The sequence below is a fragment of the Maylandia zebra genome, linkage group LG17 (genome assembly GCF_041146795.1).
Source record: "Maylandia zebra isolate NMK-2024a linkage group LG17, Mzebra_GT3a, whole genome shotgun sequence".
Classification (NCBI taxonomy): Eukaryota; Metazoa; Chordata; class Actinopteri; order Cichliformes; family Cichlidae; genus Maylandia; species Maylandia zebra.
This window is the reverse complement of record NC_135183.1, coordinates 28,447,830-28,465,330: the sequence shown is the minus strand read 5'-3', so window position 1 is coordinate 28,465,330 and position 17,501 is coordinate 28,447,830. Positions and strand designations below refer to the sequence as shown.

General features: G+C 39.3%; 1 protein-coding gene across 3 annotated transcripts in view; it reads left to right on the top strand.

Annotated features, from left to right (window-relative positions):
- Positions 1 to 17,501, top strand: part of iqsec3a (IQ motif and Sec7 domain ArfGEF 3a) — a 118,677-nt gene that overhangs the window by 47,974 nt on the left and 53,202 nt on the right. For 2 of the 3 annotated variants that reach the window (XM_004548272.6, XM_004548273.4), the window contains exon 3: positions 12,902 to 13,538. The exons of the other annotated variant lie outside the window; for it this stretch is intronic. In XM_004548272.6, the coding sequence (XP_004548329.3) occupies positions 12,902 to 13,538 (637 nt within the window). The remainder of the gene's footprint in view (positions 1 to 12,901; positions 13,539 to 17,501) is intronic. 3 annotated transcript variants of the gene reach the window in all.

Sequence of the window (17,501 nt, the reverse complement as noted above, 5' to 3'; positions counted from 1 at the left end):
GCCTTTCTGTCAGGCATCCATAAAAAGCTGCTTTTGCAGTGGACACACTGTAAATGTTTATCAGATTTTCAGGATTTTTATGACATGGACTGCAGGGTGGACATGATGCACATGCTCACGGGAAGCTAGTAAATCCATTTATGAGAAATGTGGTGTTACATTTGTGTGTGAAGGTAGTTTCAAGCACTTGGCTGCGGTCAGTGTGTTAGTAACAAGTACTAAATGACGTTTGCGATGCATGACTCAAAATCTTCAGGGTAACATAACCTGGACGTCCAAGAGACTTAATCATAAGTCTTTTGATTTTAGGCTTCCAAACAGACTTGACAGCAGTGAGTCATGGCTTCACATAGACTTTAGCCTTTTTAAACCAACTTGTGCTGCCAATCTGCCCTTCTTTTTCCAGACAATATATCTGCATCTAAACATTTTCTAACACATGTAGGGAAAACTGCATATCTCTGCATAAAGCAGCAAATACACATGAAATCATCACATCATAGTAACGGCGACTGGCTTACTTTGATTTGATTGATGTAATTACAATCAAAATTGTGATTGTAATTGCACCACAGTAGCAAGATTTAAAGAATGGATGTTTACAACCATCACTCTAGGAATGTCAATCACTTTCTCTGTGTCACTGATTGAAATATGTACAACGTCTAAATGGAATACAATTACATTTTGTACAAACATTCATTATTTGATGATTTCTAGAATTTTCCTCCAGCTCTCCTGTTGAAGTTGAAAGCTGCAGGACGATTGAAACGTTTTCATGAATATAGTATGGTTTGCTGTAATTAGTATAAGTCCATCATACACTGAAACTAATGCATTGAGCAAATTCTCCATATTCACAAGGCAAATTGTTAATGTAGGAACATTTTTTTTCTAGATTGAAGGGTTGACACCAGTTTTATAGGGGACATTTTATGACACTGAATGATGGTGTATGTCATTTTCCATCCTTGAAGTCCTGCCCATGATTCCTGAGCTGTGTATATAACTATATATTACTGCAGTGTGTCTACCGTATATCTACAATGCAATATCTCTCTCTTTCTGTCTCCGCATTGCTTGCTGTCTTTCTCGCTTTTACCCACAACCTGGGGCAACAGCTTTTGAAGAGATTCAATTTGAAATACTGGCTTGCATATTTCACGAGCCCATCCTGTTTTTATACCCTGTACTCTGTTGTTGCTGGGAAGATGTTTCATTGACATTGCATTGGAATGCCTGTGGTTACTGGTCTCTGTATGTACTTGCATACTGTATGTGCTACTAGTTTGTTCCTTCAACCTTCTGGGGTGAGTATCCTCTTGTTTACTCTTGAAATTCAACACGATAAAGAAAACTCTGGCTTTTTTCTCTTTATAGCAGGAGGCAACGCGCTGTTTGTGTTGCAACTCTTTTTGCATTCTTACCTCAACCTGCAAAACCTGTGATACAAATCGTTGGCCCTTAGCAAAAGACCCAAGAGCCTGTGTGGGATTTTAACAAGAGCCAAAGGGCCATTCTTTGCTTTCGGAGACACAAACTGGTTGGCATTGATCTTAGTCGTCTGCTTATTCTGCTTGCTCAGAATGTAGGGATCAAATGTTTTCCTCTTTCATGCTAAACAGTTGTATTTATGAGCTCTGTCCTTCCACCCAAGTGAGCACAGTATTGACTGGCATCTACATAATCAATCAATTCAAGATTGATCACAGCACAAGGAAGGGTGATGCCCCACACCATGCATCACTGCATGTCCACTGAAGGTGAATTGCATAGGGTAGGTTTCATCAGCCATTTAAAAACAGCCTTTTTTGGTGAAGAGAAGATTTTACTGCATCTTATAACAATTTTAACAACATCTTCTTGTAGAAAATGAATTCAAAATGAGCTTTTCTGTTAAGAAAAGAAAAGAAAAAATAAAAGGAAGAAAAAACAATACAGATACTCTTTAACCATGTGAGTCATCTGTGGCTATCTCATGATTTAACCATGTCATGTCTATATTTGTAATCCATCCTACACTGAAGCCTCTCTCACAAGAATGGACAAGAAAGTGCTGCCAGCTTTCTGTAAATTACACAATATGCAGAAAGCATAAAAAATGATTTCTCTGTCCCTCTCCGGACTTTTTTTCTCCTTTGAAACAAGAGGGTGGCTCGCACTGATGGCGCTGCAGACGTGTGTGTGTGGGCAGCTGATAAATGTCTCCAGTTGACCTTGATCATTGAAAACAAAGACTGAAAGACAAGATATATGGCTCTGAAGAGAGACCAGATGGATGTCTTTAACTCCAGAGAGAAAATGCAGTATTTATGTTTTTTGTAACTCTCTAAACTTGTATATTGCACACAGTATGAATAACAGGAAAGTAGTCCGGCATTAAACGACAAAACAAAACAGCATTTATACTAAAAAAATGGTTTGGTGTAAATACTGCAAAAACCAAATATAAAAAATCAGTCCACACTTTCAGACACTTCCAGATCATCTGAGATTCCTCTGCACTGCACCCAAAGAATGATTTCTTGACTTCTGTCAACCTCACTCATCAACAACCACATTAAAGTTTCATAGCCCAATACACTTGCATCATCAATTTTATCGTACAAACAATAAAAATGTACACACTAACTAACTAACTAACTAACTGATACAGTTCATGGAGTTATCTTTAAAATGGAGTGCTATCTGTCATGGAAGGAATCAGATATTCCAATTTCATTGTACTACTGTACTATGTATGACTGTGCAATGACAATAAAGAGTTATCTTATCTTATCTATCTTATATGACTTTCTACTGCATCCAAGTATTCCTGATAGGAACTTGAAACATCTGCTAAGCATACAGGACTTTGGGCTCAAATACACACCATTAAATTTTATACGACCATGAAATTTAACAGCTTTGATCATTGCGGTTTAAATTTGTCAGTGTTAACATACTAAGATGACAAACATGGTAAAAATTATTGAGGTTTCTCGTGTTATTCAATGCATAAATTACTTAAGCGTCATCCTTCCATCCTCCAAATACTCACTTAAGTACTCGTCTAGAAAAGGAGGTTTGCTGTCAAAGTAAAGTTCTCCAGCCAACGTGTTTCAAAAGGTGTAACTTTTTGTTTGAACGCAAAAAATATTAGCTTGAGTGTTTGAAGACCATACATTCAAGCTATGACTACAGAAATATGCTAGCAGTTGGGTCATTAATAATACAATGAAATAACAGGGAGCTTTTTGTCCACTGGTTGGAGAATACACAATTTTTTGCTAGCAACAGCCATTTGCCTGATGGTCACAGACCAGTCTCTAGGTCTGTGAATAAATGGGGCTTTATTCACTTGTCACACATGGAAAATTGCTGATGCATCTTAAAGGGTTAGTGATCGTGTGTCTGCAAAACTTAAGTATCTGTTAAACCTGCATGTTAACATCATTGTTAGCATTGTAGCGACTTTATATTGCCATTTAGGTTTTTGGAGTTAAAGTCTCAAAAAGCCAGCATAAGTTGGTCAAATTCCAAATGTACATTGATATATTTAGAAATTTCTTAAAACTAATGGAAATGACTTACTTTAGAGTCAGCATTTAACTCAAAATCTTCAAATGTCCTTAAATAATAAGCCTCTATGGGTTTAGCTTACATTCCCAGTAAACTTTCATAGTAAAGTTAGTGCAACTTGTCTTTAACTTTTATATATAAAGCATTTGACATGGGTCCATTACAGTCATAAAGTTTAAGTGAGCTATGCACCCTCAAAATCTGCCCCATTTTTCTCATTTCCAATGCAATATACATCTCATAACTGCACCATAATGCCAGCAGACAGATCATTCCCTGTACTCACACTGTACTCACACTCAAGGTCTCCCACTTATAGCCCTGAGCAGTCACATCAGCATATGGCATTTTAAAAGTGGCACACTGAGTAAAAATCAGTGGAATGTCCCCTGTTGAAGCATTGTGAATGTTCATGGTTGGCAAGGGGTTAGGTCATAGATTAATGATGAAAAAGGCGGAAATGTGTCATGCCGTTTGTTTTTTTGTTTTCTTTTTTACTAAGGGTGAAGAAAAATGATTAATCTTGACCTGGTGATTAGAGAGGACCTGGGCCTTTGCTGCTAATTGGCTGAAAGCTGACATTGTGCATTTTAATAGCTGTTGTTTCTTTATCTGGGCTTAGTGCCTCTAAACAGTTTCAGAAACACTTCAGAAACTTTTTCTTTCCGTCAGTGTGAGACTGAGGTCAGTTGGCTGCAATGCAGCATATTTCTTTGGCTTAAGTGTGCAGCACAATAACCTGGAAAACGTAAGAAAATCAGTTTTTCCTCAGCTTTTCCTCAGTGCCCTCCTGTTCAGCTTCAAGTCTCTTTTGTACATATGACACTAAGTCATGCATTCCCTGTTTGCAGCGACTGTGATGAATTTCAAATACACTTGAGCAAATTTGCTCCATACATCATCCTCACCATGCATTCGAAGGGAGAAATATGCTTATTTATGCAGAGGCTTCTGCTCTTCAGCCTGCCCTTGTTTTCTGCCTGATGAACTGATTAATTCTCTGGGAGCAGTATGAGAAACATAGGGTAGGCACTGAGTGAAGAGGAATTCAGCAGAGGTGACAAGGGAATTCATTTCTGTTTAATTTAAGGAATGATTTAAGTACAAAGAAAATTAAGCCAAAAATAAAATGCTTGCTAACTGACAATACACATGTTCAGTGCAAGCCGCTCTTCTAAATTCAAGCAACCATAACTTAGCTTCTTCTTCGCAGATGTTATTTGCTGTGACTTCTGCTGATGTGGTTTTGTTCACATAATGCCCTCTTCAGCAACTCCTTGGCTGCAGTCCACCAGAGGATAGACCCTTTGAACCCCAATGGTCACACAGTCCAATAACTCATCTCTCCTGCTGCACACCTCTGTGGGGATGATGCAGCAAAAGCTCTGCGGTCAAGGTTAATGATCAAGTAAAACTAGCATGAGGCAACTGAGTTCACAGCGGGAACATAATCAGTGCATCGCTTATTTAAAGAATGTTGTCACTGATGTCATCGTCTGTCCAAATAACATTAACTTTCTTTGACCCTCCTGAACCCCAGTTTTTACAGTGAAAATGTGCTTATGGTGCACTTTTCTAGTTGAATAAATCTTGAAAAATAAAGTAACCCAAGCATTAACATCAATCTATTAAGGCCCCCACGCCTTCTAACCACCCACCATTACAGTGGAAACTTTAATCCAAATGAAACAGTCCCTGTAATGGATAATCTCCACAGAACTGACTGGTATAGCTTATTTCTGAATTCGAGTTTCCTTTCATTGTTCCTAAACTTGTAATAGGTTTACATTTCTTCATATTTGCTTTCTTGCCAAGAGTCAACTGTAACAATTTACTGTAAAGCTTTCTTCACGAATGCAGTTGAATACTGTAAATCAGGATGTTTTGGGAAAACTATTAACATTAACATACTGTACATTGCTTACAGTAGCGTCACAGTATTTAGTAGTCTGGTATTTACTAGAGTCATTCCTATTCCTATTCCTAGAGTCATCCAAAGAAAACCTTTAAAAAGAGCTTCACAAGCCCTGGAAAATTGTTGCTTGAGATTACTTAAAATATAAAGAAATAAGTGGTGCTTCAAAACTTTTACACAGTAATGTATTTATTCGTTTTATTTAATGAACTGCAAATACAATTGTATTAAAAATAAAATTTTTTAAAATGAAACAAAAAAAACTGGATGTATTGAATTGCAAAGCTTACATTCTATATACAGCAGTGTAATAGTTTGCAGACTATAGCAGCTACACTTTAAAATTTTCCATTCAATTCAATTCAATTTTATTTATATAGCGCCAAATCACAACAAAAGTCGCCTCAAGGCGCTTCATAGATACAGAGAAAAACCCAACAATCATATGACCCCCCTATGAGCAAGCACTTTGGCAACAGTGGGAAGGAAAAACTCCCTTTTAACAGGAAGAAACCTCCGGCAGAACCAGGCTCAGGGAGGGGCGGCCATCTGCTGCGACCGGTTTGGGTGAGAGAAGGAAGACAGGATAAAAGACATGCTGTGGAAGAGAGACAGAGGTTAATAACAGATATTATTCAATGCAGAGAGGTCTATTAACACATAGTGAGTGAGAAAGGTGACTGGAAAGGAAAAACTCAATGCATCATGGGAATCCCCCGGCAGCCTACGTCTATTGCAGCATAACTAAGGGAGGATTCAGGGTCACCTGGTCCAGCCCTAACTATATGCTTTAGCAAAAAGGAAAGTTTTAAGCCTAATCTTGAAAGTAGAGATAGTGTCTGTCTCCCGAATCCAAACTGGAAGCTGGTTCCACAGAAGAAGGGCCTGAAAACTGAAGGCTCTCCCTCCCATTCTACTTTTAAATACTCTAGGAACAACAAGTAGGCCTGCAGAGCGAGAGCGAAGTGCTCTAATAGGGTGATATGGTACTACAAGGTCATTAAGATATGATGGGGCCTGATTATTTAAGACCTTGTATGTGAGAAGCAGGATTTTGAATTCAATTCTGGATTTAACAGGAAGCCAATGAAGGGAAGCCAAAACAGGAGAAATATGTTCTCTCTTTCTAGTCCCTGTCAGCACGCTTGCTGCAGCATTTTGGATTAGCTGAAGGCTTTTCAGTGAGTTTTTTTTTCAGTATTTTACTTTAGTTTCACACTTCAGCTGATCTGAAACATCACAAAAGCTGGTTAGAGAAGTTGAGCACAGACATAGGAAAACTTCTAGTGCTCACAGAATCGCCAGATATCTCATTTGTTTTATCCCCAACAAAATTTTATGTATAAAAACTTTAACCCTCCTGCCTTCTTGGGACCTTTTTGTGCCACTGCTATGTGTTAAATGGCTGCCATTTCCACTGTGTTCAGTGGAATATAACCAAACTTGCCACAGGATAGTTTTTACCTGTCAATGTTAATATTCCAGTGTGAATTCCTTAAATCAGCCTAAAATGGCTGAGCAGCAAAAATCCCCACACCCATCACCCTGGGGACCATTTTCGGCCCATTGACTTCCATTATAAACACTATTTTTCATCCCCAAATTATCATTATATGATTTTATTTTTTCTTCTTTTCTTGGATGTCAATGAAGACTCAGGGCCTTGAAGTTTTAATTTTTAAATTGCAAAAAAAATGCAAAAAAATAATGGCAGGTCAAAATGTATGTTGGTGCCAATCTTTGGTCCATCTAAAGGCCTACTTATAATGACAATCACATATTACTTCAACTGGTTTTTTGTGGAAATATTTAGTTTCGTTTTTTGTTTTTTGGGGCTAATAACACAGGGCGCTCATGTAATAACACTGGGATTTGAAGGGTTAAAACAACGAAAATATAATTAAAACTTTACATGAATATTTCAGGGAGAAGTAGTTTTACAAGGTTGGCTAATTTAAAGTGGAATAAAATATGGATATATGGTCTTTTTATAGCGTTTTTGGGCGTGGCTGAGAATGGTCCCTAGGGTAATGGGTGTGAGTTTTTTAAAGGATGGCAGGAGGGTTAAAACTGCTTAGCAAATGGGTATTTCCAAAAAGTGACAGTTCCTTTAATTGTTCTTCATCTCAGCCTGAAACTAAACATACCATGCTTTAATAGAAAAAGTACCCCCAGATTATTCTCTTCCATTTAACTTAAATAATTTTACATCTTCCAAATGCATGTGCTCTTTTTTGCTTACATCTTAGATGTGGCAGCCAATGTGAATGAATTACCGATACCCTGGACTTTAAAACCTGATATACTTCCATGTTGCCTGCAGTCAGTGTTGCTTCGTGTCGGAAGAACACAGATTTCTTTGCCGCTACCCTTTTGCTCCCTTTTACCTAACAGCAGAAATAATGGATATCAGTGGAGCAGCATCTCCAAAATGCATCTCCTTGATGTTCCTTTGCTAGGACTCAGAAATGGAGCACAGCTGCTTCTGAGCCACTCAGGAGGCTTTTTAGAGGGAAACTAAGATTGCCATGAGGCCAAAAGAACTTTGATGCTTTAGGGGCACACGCTGATGGGACTTACTGATGTCATTTTTCCTATCTTAGTACTTTACCTTTTTGTTGGGAAGCATCACCGTAATTAAATTCACAACATTAACACGAGAAGGTGAAAGCATGTTGATGGACCTGCTTTTGTATCTTTTATTAAGGGTGTTTTCATACCTGCTGTGTTTAGTCCATTTAACACGGTAATCGCATTTGAGCAAGTGCACCGAGACCCTTTTGAGGAGGTGGTCTCGGTGCAGTTCCCAAAACTTCCCATAGCCACATATGCTTTAATGTAATGCAGCAAGCTACTATAGATGCGCAAAGGTCTGTATGGTCTAGCAACTAGCTGTGAAATGAACCTAAATTCTCCATGTTCTCCTATATTGCAGGTACAACACCTTCTTCCAGTATTTACTTTTATTGCTCCTGCCCCAGACGCTTCTGCAATAAAAGAACTGAATAGTCTAACTTGATGTGTAGTGACGCATTTTTATTTGCTTGGGGTACACTTGGATTTTTCACTGTGTAAAAACACAACAAACCATGGGGAAAAGCCACAAGTTTGCAAACCCATCAACTATTCGGACCAGAATAAATAAACTATAGGTGGGAAATCACCCCAAAATGCAGTAATTAAATTAGTCTAAGTAAAGCAAGGAATTAGACTAATTAACCAATCTAATAACTTTCCAGTGATGGAAATGGAAGATTAGAAAAAGATAAATGAATATTGAGATGAAATGAAAAGGTCCAATTTAAACTATACCTTGAGTACTTGAAGGTCAATTTTTATTGGAAAACATGAATAAATCTTGCAGGGTGCCCAGTTAATTAACATTTAAATGGAAACAATAATTGATATCTAGAGAATCATTGTTTCAGAATATGGACTGTATGTGAGCTATCATAAACTGAAATAAAATAGTCCATTTGGAACAGAGACAACCCGCACCTTCCTGATTGGTATTCTTGCATTTCAGACATTTTCTTTCATTTGGCCTCTTATCATGAACAGAAGGATTGCCCTGTTTCTCATACCGAAGCTGTAAGCGGGATAGAGACACTCTTCCATAATGTGGATATTGCCACACTGTGATGAGCCTGTGGAGTCATCTGGCTAAGATTTCTAATGAATCTCAAAAACTATATGATAACTGTGGTGTTTGACCTTTTTAGCTTGTGATCAAAGTTTAACTTCATCAGATTCGAGGTGTTACCTCCTTTGCACAGTATCACCTTAAAGCACTTGTGGCAGGCTGCTGAGTTTGCATCTTTTGCTGTGAAGTACAGCAAGACTTTTGACGGCTTCACCTTGGGCATTTTTAATTTGTAGCTCTGCTCTAAAAGAACGTACGTACCTGGGCCCGCCTACTATCCTTGGAAAGGTAAAATGATTGGCTAGAATCCAAAGTGTATGACATCTCAGGGAAAAAAAGCACAGAAATAAAGCACCAAAATGTGCGCTGCTTTTCGGTCTGGTTACTACCGTTTATGTATGGCACCGGATACCAGTACCCATCCCTACGTCTCAGATTTATCTTTTAACTCTTTGGAGGGTGTCTCCGGGCTAAAATAGTACTAGTACTTTTGACACACAATATTAACAATTAAGTAACCTGATAAGCACTCTTAGAAATAAGGGTACAGCAAAAGTCAGTTTCTGTCCAGTTTCTATACAAATGTACCCTAGTGACCAGAGTTCAAGGTAACTCCTGTACTTTTCCCAGGCAGAAATTACAAAACATTTTGTACTTGGAGATTTTATGGCTTTCCAGTTTTCTTATTCATTTAAGTTAGATAGAAGTTAGTGTTTTCCCTGTGCCAAGTGGTGTTCATCCATGTGTCTGTCCAATGACATCCATGTTATGCTAAATAGTTTAAGTTGGCTGTAGTTGCACATGTGATAAAGCTTTGAGTGCTGTATAAGACAAGGAAAGTGCTATACAGCTGTGAGTTCGTTTCCAAGAATCTGAATGAGTATTGATTAAAGAATGATATATACAAAAGAAGAATAGAATGCACACTCCTGTATCCAGGTTCATTTTTGTGCTGTAGCATTAAGGTGCAAAATTGACACCTGAGCTTTAAGATCGGTTTCTGTGAGATACAAACAGCCTGTCAAGGGTAGAAAAGGAGTACCTTAGGGGGATACAGCCCTAGTGACAAGCCATTGTACCGCTGAAGGAACAATATGGTACTTTATATTCTGTAAGAGAGTGTAGAGTATGATAATATATCAGTCACCAAGCTCTCTGTAGAATATCTTATTTTCCTTTGATGCAGTAAGTACATTTTGCTGACTTCTGTACTATTACTTCATGCAGTACAGAAACAAAGGGCCTGTCCTTACATATAAAGACATGCATATATTCATAGAGATGTTTCCAGACTTTGTAATACTGCAAAATAAGTCAAAGGAAAACTACTCTCTCATGCATCCCGATTCAATTTAACACCTGTACATTGTATAGTATTTTGCCTTCTTTTACCTTCTAAATGTTATAAAACTGTACTGAATTTCATTCAGATTGTTTAAGGTGGATGGATTGTCTTTTTATTTTACACAAGTGGAGATTCCCTTTCTATGAGAGTGATATTAGCGGTTGTAGCCCAGCATGCAGCATTAGCAGACGGCCCCAAACTCGCGTCACACCACCGTACCGGCCTGTTCGCAATCACAGCAGTGAGAGCAGGAGATGTCAGTGGACACTATAATTGTATTCTGGATGAAAAGCATGGAGGCCACTGCGCTCATCCATCTTCAGAACTGACATGTGGAAAAACTGGGAAATTAGAGGAAGCATCCAGACCTTGTCCTTGCCTTGTCAGTCATACATAGAACAGCTCAATCCCCTTACCTGGGAAAGACAGAGCAGCAGGAAAACTGCATATATATATATATATATGCGTTCGTTTTTCATGGTTATTTGTGCCTCTTCAAAAATAATTCCCTTTGATCACCTGTTCCTTCTTTTTTTTTGTTCCTTTTATCGGAATCTGACTTTAATCCAGCTGCATGCCGCCTGTTGGTTGTCTTAATATCTCTCACCATAACGGGGGCTCTAGCAAAATGCAAATCGGGACGACTACATTTAGATTCATAACAATGAAAGGAAACATTGTAAGCAGGGATCATGGCAGGCTCTCTTCCCCTAAAAGAAGTCTTCTGTTTTTTCCAGGCAGGTCTATTTTCTGCATGAGAAAAAGCTCACCTGCAGCTGAATGTTGAAGAAGCACACTTTCCCTCTTCATTATTCATTGCTCATATAAGCTCTATTTTAGAAGTAGCAGACCTAGCTATACCCATTACCAGAATACTTTTTTGTCAAGCCTATTATGTGCTGCCGTATATATATATATATATATATATATATATATATATATGAGACCCAGGCCTCTTGTACAGAAGAAGGCGGCAGACAGGTTTTTGTCGCCATCAAGGGATCTTTTTTTTTTGTAATTATTAACTCTCTACATTAGCAGAAATGCAGTATATAAGTATGCTATTATTAATGAAGGCTTTTTTTAGACAGACAACTTAAGACACAAACTAAAAGTTTATTGTTGTTGTTGCCCTTTGTCTTCCTCTGAAGAAAAATCGTGTTGACTTTCTTCTGAAGTTCTGCATGAAAAGTGGTGATTTTATGCTCAGTGATTCAATTCTTATCACCAAATCCAATAACGGGGGGGGGGGGGGGGGGGGGGGGGAGTCTTATCTTGTTATCACAGTTACTTTTAGCTGGTGTGCAAAACCGGCTGATACATGTTGTTCTTATAATAAACAGAAACGTTGAAATGTCTTTCAAACGTCATCAATATGTAATCAAAGATTAGTCAGTCCCATGTGTTTAAAGGCACATGTGTGCTAAAATAAGAGCTACACTCTACACAGCTGGGTTTGTGGTCAATATCACTTTTTTTTTCTTGAAGGCACTTTTTTGTACGTCTCAAAGTGGCAGAAATAGTCCAACTGAAAGAAAGAAAAATTGGCAGTGAGAGCAGTTTAAACCATGCTTACTTTTATCTTCAACACAGATGCCAGTGTGTGTGCATTTCCATTTGAACATCCCAATGCCCCGGTTATCAGGGTGTGACGGAAAGGTGTTTCAGAAGCTTCTTGACCGTCTGACAAGCACTCCTGATAAATGATACTGGCAGATTAAGTGCAGCCTTACTGAGCCACTAACATGACTGCTTAGTCATGTTCTTCTATCAGCTGACAAGGGAGCATTGAAAACTGCTCTCAAGGTGATGTCAGTTAGATCAAAATGTCTTTAAACACATTGGATGATTAGAGAAACAGCTGGTATTTGCTATGTGGACAAAAAGTATATAAATATATTATTTGTTCCTGTATATTACATGCCTATTACACCTCTTTTTGTTTTAAAGTGTAAAACGACACCTACAGTACACTCCAACATACAAGTATTCACACAAGCAGGCACACATTTAGTGACATTTGTTTTGGCTGCATGACTGTCCCCCCTACGTCTGTGTGTGTGGGAGCGTGTGTCACTATTGGCTGTTAACTATCTTGTTTTTTTCACATTTTCTCTTCTAAAGATTTTGCTGTAAGAAGTAATGCCTTGATCTTTTTCTTTCTTTTTTTTTAAACTTTTGTACACTGTGGTTTTATAAGCTGCTCTGTGCTTTATGTTTTCCTGGTTTTCATTGTCTGTCAGTGTCTAGACAGACAAGAAAGGCATTCATAACAGAGCAGGCAGACAGATGAACTGTTGAGTGATGAGGCACAAAAAAGAAAAAAGAGAGAAAGGGTCAACATCTTACCACTAACCCAGGCAGCCTGGAGAAGAGGTCAGAGCTCACCACGGATGCAGCAGACACCTCACTCTGCATTTTCTCCTCCTTTCTGCAGCGATGACCTTTCTCCAGACTCGTCTATGGTTCAGGAAGGGAAGGGAGGAGAAGGAGAGCTGCAGAGTGAGGCCCAGTCACAGCCACAGCTACAGCCGCAACCCGAACTGCAACCGCAGCCCCAACAACAGCAGCAAGAGACTCAGCCACAGACTCAGCCAGCACAGCCCCAACCACAGACTGAGCCCCAACCGCAGATTCAACCTCAACCTCAACCCCAACCCCAACCCGAAGTCAAACCTCAGCCAGAACCTGAGCCGAAAGCCCAGCCTGCACCAGAGCCCGAGCCTCAGCCGCAAGTCAAGGCTCTGAGCGAGGCGGCCCCACAGGAAGCCCCTAAAGCCCCTTCGCCTTGCCGAGAGGAGCAGACGGTTGCAGAGAAAGAGAATCAAGAGTCAGAAGAAGTTGTGGAGGCAAAGACAAAGCAAGAGGTAGAGGAGGCGCAGGCCAAGCCACGCGAGGGTGAAGCAGCACAGGAGGAAGAGGACGAGGAAGGGGGAGGAGCAAAAGGAGGTGGCCCGGGGAGGAGAGCCAGTCTGCACCACACAGCCTCGCCCTTGAGGGTGCAGCGCAACGGGGCCGGCTCGCACTCCGCCGCCTCTGACTATGAGCTCTCGCTTGACCTCAAAAATAAGCAGGTAGGGTTGTGTTGGGGTTGGGAGGGGGCGGGTTGAGTGTTGGTGTGTTGTGTTTGGGAGAGGGAGGGGGAGGGCAGGAGGTGCAGTAGCTTGGCTTGTGTGTATTGTACGTCCTGTGGTCTGACATTTTTGTGGTGTTTCGTTTTTTTTGTCTGAAGAGAAGGTCAGGTGGTTTGTGGTCAAAGCTGGTGTCTGACTTTTAATTTTATTTTAATTTTTTTAATTTGTTCATTTATGTTTTTGTTCGTTCGATGTATTGATCCCTATTACCGCTTATGGGCTGTCAAAAATATTTCCTTTTCTCCATTATCATAAACCATCATCATCAATGCCATATCATTTTGAACATGGACGTTATTTGGAGTTGTGGTTGCTCGTTTTCCTTTTGTTTGCTTTGTTCATTTGTCTCTTTTAATTCTATTTTTTTTTATACTTTTTCAACATGTTCAAAATAAAGATTCAATCAATCAATCAATCAATCAATCAATCATCACTTCATTGACATCGTCAGTTGTCTTCATCACCAAAACCGGATTGTTTTTTTCAAACTGTGATTTTCTGAGACTACACTAAACAGTTTTCAGGTGCAGGCTGCTTTACTATTCTAGCAAGGATGCACAATTACCCATCAAAGTCGAAGTAAAAACAATGTCACAAAATGCAAGTTTGTATTTGCATGACTCCTTTAAAATTTGTATATTTTCTAATGCTTTATATTAATCAGTGGATGGTGAAAAGCCTTAACATTTGTGGAGAATAAAAGCACATTTCATTGCAGCGAGTTAAACCGACTTTGTCCTGAACTGTAAAAAGTGACTGTTTTTCTACGTGCATTTTCATGTTCTCGTGTCTGTGTTCTTATCACGCTGTTCATCAGGAGCTCAGATATCATCTACATTACATAATCATCAAGAGCCATCAAACATTAATTTTCATTATCATCCATCTAAACAACATTCTTCAGTCCATCGAGCTTCGACAAGGTAAGATGGCAGGTAAGGCCCCTACCTGAGGGGCTCCTCACCGTTTTTGTGCTGGATTGATTATGTAAAAGGGCCCTCCACTGAATTTTAGATCCATTTTAGATTCAGCCTGTAAGAAAAGCACCCTTGAGGGCTGAAAAATGCATTTCCATAAACTGCTGTTTATTTACAGCCTTTCAAAGAGAGTCAGTAACTATAGATGCTGATAAAAGCATGGCCAACTTTAAAGCTAAAATAAACCTGTTTACAGCCGTATATTCTGTTGTCTCTCTAGTTAATTTTCCGTTTCACGACAATTGTACTGGGGATGGATGTTTTCATAGCTAACTTGTTAAATTATTAGGGCTTGAAGTTACTGATGCATCATTAGGGGTGTGGTCAGTGGGCTGGCTGTTGGCTAGGCTTCACCATCTGCTAAGGTGAAGTGCACTTCTCAATCAGTGTTTGTGGATCTGGTCTTTTTTTGCGCCATTTTAACAGAGCTATATAAACAATAACTGCATTAACACACTGCACATGTGCTCCAGTTTTGGTGTGTCAAGGTGTAATGTATAAAGCAAGTAACACTGTAGAGGGATCTTGCTCACCCAGCTTCCTACTGCTAACTAGCTAAGCACTCCCTTTCTGCTAAAAGAAAACAAACAAATGAGCAAAAAAGAGCTGCAGTAGTAGAATCTGTGTTTTGAATGTGAATCCAGATTTGAAGTTATGATTTTGAAAGAAAGCCATCCAAGACTCCTTTAAACTGCCTTGTGGAAGTTGTAATATCAAGTGTAAACTATATCCAGGCCCCCCAAATCGATTCGTTTTTCCGAGTTTCCTTTTCAAATTGCTTCCCTATATTAATGTGCAATACTAATTTCGCTGGGATCCTCTGTATTTCAAGCAGAAACTTGTCAGACTTGAGCCACTGTAATGTACTTCATGCAGGTATTTTTTCCAGGTATTCCGAGTCCCTTGGTTCAATTTGTTTCTTTTCAAGGTACACCTCGGTCCCTCAAGTCTTGACTTCTATTACTGTCCCTGTAAGTGCTGTGCGGCACGCTTGGCTGCGCTTAATCAATAACCCAGAACAATCAGTAAACATGGTCGCTCTAGTATTAAGTGTTTCTCAGAGTCAGAGCACCAGTGACACACTCTGAAAGGAAATTTGCTCACAGGTGACAGGGGAGATGTCATTTGGATTGTGTCCTTCTCTGCCAATACATATTTAAATTCGCAGAGTGAGAAGAACACACAGAAAACTGCCAGATAAGCCAGCAAAGCATTCATTCCAAGCCACTGAAACTAATATGTCTGAGCTGGATAGTTTTTCCATATTCGCTCTCTGTCAGCTCCATTTCATTCAGTTTTGATTGCATTTCCTCAGTTGTCACTTCTCTAATTGAGGCTCATGATTCTTTTAACCTTAACGTCTCCTTCTCACTTCCATTTTCTCTCTTTTAATCTTACATCTGAAGGTCCCCCTTTCCTGTGATCTCCCTGTCAACAAGGCTTGAGATACGTGATCAGCTAGATTGATCTTCTGTCTGTACAACCTGGGGTGCAGGGGGCTTGATGGATCTCCAGATCAATGTCAGAGTAATTGGATCTGTGGGGCGATACCTTGATAACTGGGGAAGGACCTCATGATGAAGTATTTGAGCATTAACTCACTTTAGTTTAGCGTTCAACCTCCAGATCCCCCTATTACTTTTTCTCTCTAAATAAGGTTAAATTTAAATACGTAATGGTTTAAATTTAAATACTAGTCAATCCATGTAATAATACATACACTTACATGGAAATATACATTATATTTGTTTTGCTCATGGCGCACTCATATAAGATGAGCCTTTTGCGTTGCCTGCCTAAAGTTGCTGCATACCTGCAAGCCCCTTTGCAACCCTGCTCCACTCAGGCTTGGCATTTTCATGCTGTCTGACTTAATCAGTGTCATATCTGTTGTCACTGATGCTTTCTCTACACTTACACCTGCTTGTTCTGCTGTGTTACCTGGGGGGTTCTTGCTACAGCTCTGCTGGTTTCCCATGTGTGCACATAGAAGGGCGGGGAATATAGTCTCCAAACATTTTCTTTCTGCCCTTTCAGTTAATTTTTGTCAATTTAAACTCTTCTAGCTACAATCCTAGTCACACACAACTGTGTGTACTTTAAGTTGCTCATAAAATGGAGAGGTCTTGAAGAAGTAAACAACTCATGCAGAATGCACAGCACTTTGTTTTATAATGAGGTGATGTGACCTTTACTTCTGCTCAGTAGCTGCTGCTAATATCTGCTTCAGCAGTTCATATTTCCCAAGAATCAAAAAGAGCACTGAAAATGGATTTGATGGGCTGCCTTCACTCATAAATACACTAAAAAGTGCAAATGTATGTTATGTATCTCACAAAACCCAAGTTAGGGTTTATAGGTTTTTTTTTTCATTCCACAATAAGATGATCACTTTTCTTCTCTTTAAACAGCTCATGCAAAATTTAGAATTTTAGGGGGGTATTGTTCTGCAGATGTCCGCAGCAGTGGATTACATCTGATTTCGGCCACGCTGGGACTTTTTCCTTGCAGTTTTTGTTTGGCCAAGGCCCATCAGTGTAATTCTATTTTTCTATTAAATTAAGATAGTGTCTGCATTAAAATTTAGTCACCGCTGAGCTTTTTCTGTAAATGACTTTGGTCAAGGACGCATGAGCTAAAAAGATTTCCATCCTCTGATGACATCAAGACTTTTCTATTGTCATCCTCATTTACCCATACAGTCAGCATTAGTTGTGTCCCAGTTTTGCTGTTATATAATCATCTCATTAATCATGCAGATGTTTCTGCGCTGTAAGACTGTGCATGAGCATGAAAGCTAATAATCATGGTTTGAATTTCCACCCCTTAATTCTGCAGCATGTGAAAAGATCATCTGCAGTTTTGTTCACACAGCTCAGTCTGTGCCTGCACGTTTAAGGACGAAACTCGACGAATCAGTATTTTA